This window comes from Peromyscus eremicus, chromosome 10 (genome assembly GCF_949786415.1).
Source record: "Peromyscus eremicus chromosome 10, PerEre_H2_v1, whole genome shotgun sequence".
Taxonomy (NCBI): Eukaryota; Metazoa; Chordata; class Mammalia; order Rodentia; family Cricetidae; genus Peromyscus; species Peromyscus eremicus.
Window position 1 is genome coordinate 57,345,752 of NC_081426.1, and position 6,000 is coordinate 57,351,751.

The window sequence follows — 6,000 nt, forward strand, 5'->3', positions numbered from 1 at the left end:
TAACCAAGCATTCAAATATATGAGCCTATGGGGACCATTACTATTCAAATCACCACATTCCATTCCCTGAACCCTTAGGCTTGTAGCCATATCATAATGTAAAAATGCATTCAATCTAATTTCAAAAGTCCCCGTAGTCTATCACAGTATTGGCACTGTTTAAAAGCCCAAAGTCTCTTCTGGGACTCATGGCAATCTCTTACCTGTAATCCCCCCAAAAGCAGATCACATATTTCCAACACAATGACACAGGATATACATTACCATGCCAAAGGGAGGAAAGGGAGTATAGTGAGGAAATACTGGACCAAAGCAAGACCTAAAATTATAGCACTCCACTAATTCTTATTACCACACACTAGTGGTAAACTGGAGCTTGAAAGCAGAAATTTCTCCATCATAATGTCAAAATCATTTTTAGGTTCATGCTGAAGCCAAGGGCACCATCATCAGAACTGTCCAAGGCAGCACCACTGATAAGGAGAAAATTCTTATCTCTGTATGTGACATGTGGTTTCTGCTTGGTTAACCAGCTTGACATTAATGGCTGCTCTTAGGTTTGCCCAAAAAAGTCCATGTTTGCTCTTCTCCGTGGGCCATTCCAAATAAGTCCTCCGTGCCATGAGAGTTTTAAGCTTGTGGTAGTTGCTAGGGATGGAGTACTGTGGAATGGGCTCCAGTAAGATCAGGATTAAGTTATCAGACCCTTCATGGAAGAGATTGTGGTGGGCAAAGCAGAGTTCATAATGGCACCACTCACTCTGGATGAAGTGGGGAGACAACACGAAGATGGACTTGTAACTCTTCTCGATGAAATGGATGATATTCTCCACAATGCTCTTGCCAGGGACAAAGTTTCTCTCATGGAGGCAAACCCGTATGTCGTCTTTCTCTAGGTTTGGTAGTAATTCATTCTTCACCCAGGTGGAATCATGCCCACTGTATGAGACAAAAGCGTGAAACTGGAAATTCCTCTGGAGTTCCTCTACGGGGATGTTCCTGGCCCTGTGCCGGGCCTGTGTCCACTGAAACGCCATCCTCAGATACCAGGGCAGATCAAAGCGGAGGCAGAGGAAAGCCACAATGGCAGCCAACAGCAGCAAAGTGGCCCCGATGGTGACAATCAGCAGAACAGTACTGCAGGACAAGGCAGACATGTGGAAGTCCTGCAATGGGGTCCCCTTAGCGCTTTCTGGGGAGTCGCATGTGTAAGAATCAGGCCAGCCCTCGACCACTTCTCCTGATACTCGGCCTATGTTTTTGACAAATTCTCTCAGCTCACATGTACATCGGAATGGGTTGTTCCCTGCTGTTATGGACTTAATCTTCTGACAGCTCTGGAAGAAGTCTGCTGAGGGGTGGGAAACTGAATTGTGCTCAATGACCAGCACAGAGAGGCTGCTGAAGGCCCCACATCCAGGAAGGTCTGTTAAAGAATTGGATGCAACGTTGAGTTCCTGCAAAGCTTGCAAGTGGGTGACATCTTTGGGGATGCTCAGTATTCTGTTGTTGTGAAGGTCAAGGACCTTGACCTTGGGAGGCAAGCATCTGAAGACAGAGTCAGTAAGCATATTTGAAGACAAATTTAAAACTAGCAAACTCTCAGTCCAGGAGCACAGGCTTTCCCCCTCACCGTAGCTTAGAGAGTTCTGGCTAATGTCTAGCTTTTGTAGAGATATCATCTCCGTAGACATAAGAATTATATTTTCAAGTTTCTTTAACTGGTTCTTTTGTAAACTAAGTGTTTTCAATTCAATCAAGTTTCTACAATCTTCAAAAACCGAGTCTGTTAAGAGGTTATCTGTAAAGTCCAAATGCAGGAATGGGCTAACTTGGGATGGGCAAAGCATGTGGAGCATGCGTGTTCCAGACACTGTGAAGTTTTGGATGTTCATGTTGGAAAAGATACTGTATAGGTAATTTTGTGATAAACTGAACGCATTACTGACAACTCGATATATTGACAAAGCCTTCAGAGAAGTGTTGGAATAATCGAAATCTCTTGATTCAAGTTCACCTTGTAGTTTCATGTTTGAAATTGAGAAATACTTTACGGGTGTATGCCATACAGACTGGAGGATGCCCATGAAGGAATTCCATGTCGTTTCAACGTTGTTTAAGGTAAGATTTGATAGCTTCTCATTCTTTTCAAGCTTTGACAAAGCCCTTAAGAGATAAGAGCACTCGTCTTCAAGTACACACTTGATGTCAGATAATTCCAAATTGATTACAGTGCTGACGGATACATCCAGAATAAAACGGAATTCTCTTTTCATGGGGAAAACGATATGCAGGCTCCTAGTGCTGACATGCTGAAGACTCCCGGGGTCTTCGTTTTCCCCATAAGCATCTCCCAAAACCAGCAAAACCTTACTCATATTCAAATGAGCGATTGGCTGCACACTTGAATTTTGTACCTTAGTACCACTCAGTCCCAGAAATTCTAGTTGGGACATGTTGCCAAACTCCTTGCATATGGGCAGGGCATCAAATGCATTGAAGGAGAGGTCTAAGTGCTTGAAGTTGACTGTTGAGTGGCAAGAAATCACCCTTAGCTCATTGTGGGACAAATCCAAATATTCCAGTTCCATGTTGAATTTGAAAACACCCATATCAAGACACTGGAGTCTGTTGTAGGGCATCGCCAAGACCCTCAGCTTGGACAGCAAGACGATGTCAGAAGCCTGAAGCACAGATATATTGTTTTGTGATATATCTAAAGTAGTTGTTGCCAAGGGTAGGTCTTTGGGCACATGGGTGAGGTTTGCTCTTGGTCTCCTAATGATGAGCTCACTTCCATCAGATAGTTGGATTTTGATAAGTATCAATTCTAAGACAATGATAAAATAGAAGATGATGGAATTTGTTTTAGTCATTGTATGGCAATAGACATTCCTGAGGTGGCTGCTATTCTTCAGAGCATCTCAACATAGGTACAGATCCTAGGAAAAATTCACATTAAATGATTACATTAAGTTAGGCATTAAACAATTTTTGTTCTTAGAGATTCATAAAATGAAGGCTACATTCTTTAGAGTTATATAACCCCAAACCAGGAAGAGCGATAAATTCAGTAGACGGTGGATAGATAGACTGTGGATAGATAGGTAAGTACTGTGTATGTGCCACAGTGCATGTGTGGAGGACGACTTGTGGGAGTCAGTTTTCTCCTTCCACCTTGTGAGACCCCCTGGAGATTGAACTCAGCTTGTCAGGTTTGGCAGCAAGTGCCTTTACCCTCTTAGTCATCTTGCTAGCCCCGAACAACTTTGCATATGGCAGGAGTTGGAGGAGACTCCCGAGAGACCACAGCCCTGCCGATGTCTGTACTTACAGCCTCCAGAATAAATTGCTGTTGTTTTAAGCCACTAAATTCCTGATGATCTATGGCAAGAGCTATAGGATTGAAACACAGATGGTTCATGGAAACTCCTTATACTAGACAGTTTAATGTCAACTTGACATCTGAAAGGAGGGAGTCTCAATTGAGAAAATGCCTCCATAAGACCCCACTGTAGGGCATTTTCTTAACTAGTGATTGACGGGGAGGGCCCAGCCCATGATGGGTAGTGCTGTCCCTGGACTGGTGGTCTTGGGTTCTGTAAGAAAGCAGGCTGAGGAGGCCATGATGAGCAAGCCAGTAAGCAGCTCCCTTTCATGGCCTCTGCATCAGCTCCTGCCTCCAGGTGTCTGCCCCGTTTGAGTTCCTGTCCTGACTTCCTTCAGGGATGGACTATGGATATAGAGGTGTAAACCAAATAAGCCCTTTCCCCCACAGCTTGCTTTTGGTCGTGTTTCATCACAGTAACAGTAATGCCAACTAAGACACTCTCCTGGCCCTGACCCTCTCATTCACTCATTTAGAACCAAGGCTGAGACTCACTTTTATGCTTTGACATGAAAAGTTCAGGTGTCCCGTGAGTTTCTGAAGAGACCCCTGGGTGGCAGAGCCAGAGCTGCCGTGCATCACTGGCATTATTGTTGTTACCTGTACAAGTTTTGCTCTAACTTTGATCTTACTCAAAAGGTGATAAATATCACAGTAAAAGGTCATTCATTCATTCATTCATTCATCCATTTATGTAACCAGCCAATATATATCAGTGCTTTAGGGCCTAGACACAGAACAGTGAAGAAGAACCCTGTCTCTCAAAACAGAGTCCTGCTAATAAATAACTAGTTTAATTTCATGCAGTGGTTAAGTGTAATCTAGAAAAAATGAATCAGGTTAACTTCAGGTCTGAGGCAATGCTGAGTAACTAGTTTTGGCTGATTCACTGGAGAAAGCCTTTTGAGACGACCTTGGAATGGAAACCGAAAGAAAGTCCGAGAGCTAAGGGAAGAGACTTTTCAGTGAAATATAGGGCAAGTATAAAGTCCTGAGATGGACCTGAGGTGAGCTGGTCTGAGGAGCAGGGAGGCCAGCATTAGCCTGGGGTGAAGCAAACGCAAAAGGCGGAAGAGCCGAGATCACTCTAGGCCTTGTTGGCCGTGGCGAGGAAGTAGGGTTAGATGCCGTCTTAGTTACTTTTGCTGCTGTGATTAAAACATCCCGAGAAGAGCAACTTAAGGAAGAGTGGATTTAGTTTGGCTTATGGCTCCAGGGGGACAGACTCATTATGGCAGAGGAGGCAGGCTGCAGGGACAGGAAGGCTGGCTGGTCACATTTTCATCCATGCCCAGGAGGCAGAGCGAGAGGAAGAGGGTGAGGTGAAGCTATTAAGCTCCAAACCCACCCCCAATGACAGACACTTCCTCCACAAGACTCCACCTCCTGAAGATTCCATAACCTCCCCAAACAGCACCCACTGGGGCCCAGGTGTTCAAATACATGAGCCTAGGGGGGACATTTTGCATTCAAACCACAATAAATCCTAAGAGTCACGAGGAAATTGAGTCATAAGAATAATCCACTCATTCATTCATCCATTTATTTATCCAGCCAATACTGGAGGGGGTTGAGGATGGGAAAGTTTCAGAAAATCTTTTTTGTTCATTCATTGAAGGAATGTTTCCTCCTCTGAAGTACCAGGCTGTGTTTGGGGTTGCGCCCATCACTCTCATTATCAGCCCATACTACCTCAGCTACCCTCCTGTTCTCACCTTTCCAGTGACGTGTGAGAATAGAGGGAGCTGTGTTGAGATGAACGTGAGAGGCGTTTTTTAAGGAAAGGCTGCCCAGCTCTGCGGTTGTCTCGGAGAATTGATTTAAAACGCCCTAGGATGGCATTAGAAAACAAGTATACCAACACAGAGCCAGATCCCTGCCCACATGTCCCTCACCATACATCCAAAGGCACAGACAGATCGAAAGAATTCAATTCTGAGAGAGAACCCTGTGTTATGAAAGTTCCAGGCCAGACATGCAGACCTCACTGGCTCCCAGTGCTCTCACGGTGCTGATCTTTCTGTAGGGTGTCCATGGATGCCCTGGCTATCCTGATTTCTTCACCAGCTTCATTCATGAAGACTCTGGGCAAGAAAGATGACAGCATCAAAGTGGATGTGAAAAGCAAGGCTACCTTTTCACGGCATTGATTGCCCCGGGAAAGGCCTAGAAATGTTCCAATTATCCTGCTCCAGCTTCCCAAAGAACTCCTCACACAACGAGCAGTATTTACGTTGGTGTTATGGTGCTGCATGGGCTCCCAGAAAGCTACATTTGAACTTTAACCTTCAAGTGGGTGGGATTAGGTCCTGGAACCCTTGGGAAGGTAATGAACCTAAGATCGTGAAGACAGAAGTCTCATGAATGGCATCGAAGTGCTTACAAAAAGGACTTCATAGGGCTCTCTGGTCCTTCCATGAAGACATGAGACGTTGGCCATCCACAGTTCACGAGGGCTTTTGCTAGCCCCCTAAGCATAGGGCACTCTCAACATGCACTTCTGGCTTCCAGAACTATGAGGACAAATTTCTCTTACTTTGTTATTTATGTGTGTGTATGTTTGCGTGTAGCCCCAGGAATCAAACCCAAGGCCGGCTAAGCAAGCTTTCTAC

General features: G+C 44.8%; 1 protein-coding gene across 1 annotated transcript; it reads right to left on the reverse strand.

Moving 5' to 3' along the window:
• Positions 1-484: 484 nt before the first annotated feature.
• Positions 485-2,935, reverse strand: Tlr1 (toll like receptor 1). The gene has a single exon (XM_059275068.1). The coding sequence runs from the start codon at positions 2,874-2,876 to the stop codon at positions 492-494; it is 2,385 nt and encodes a 794-aa protein (XP_059131051.1). The 5' UTR covers positions 2,877-2,935; the 3' UTR covers positions 485-491.
• Between the last annotated feature and the right edge of the window lie 3,065 nt (positions 2,936-6,000).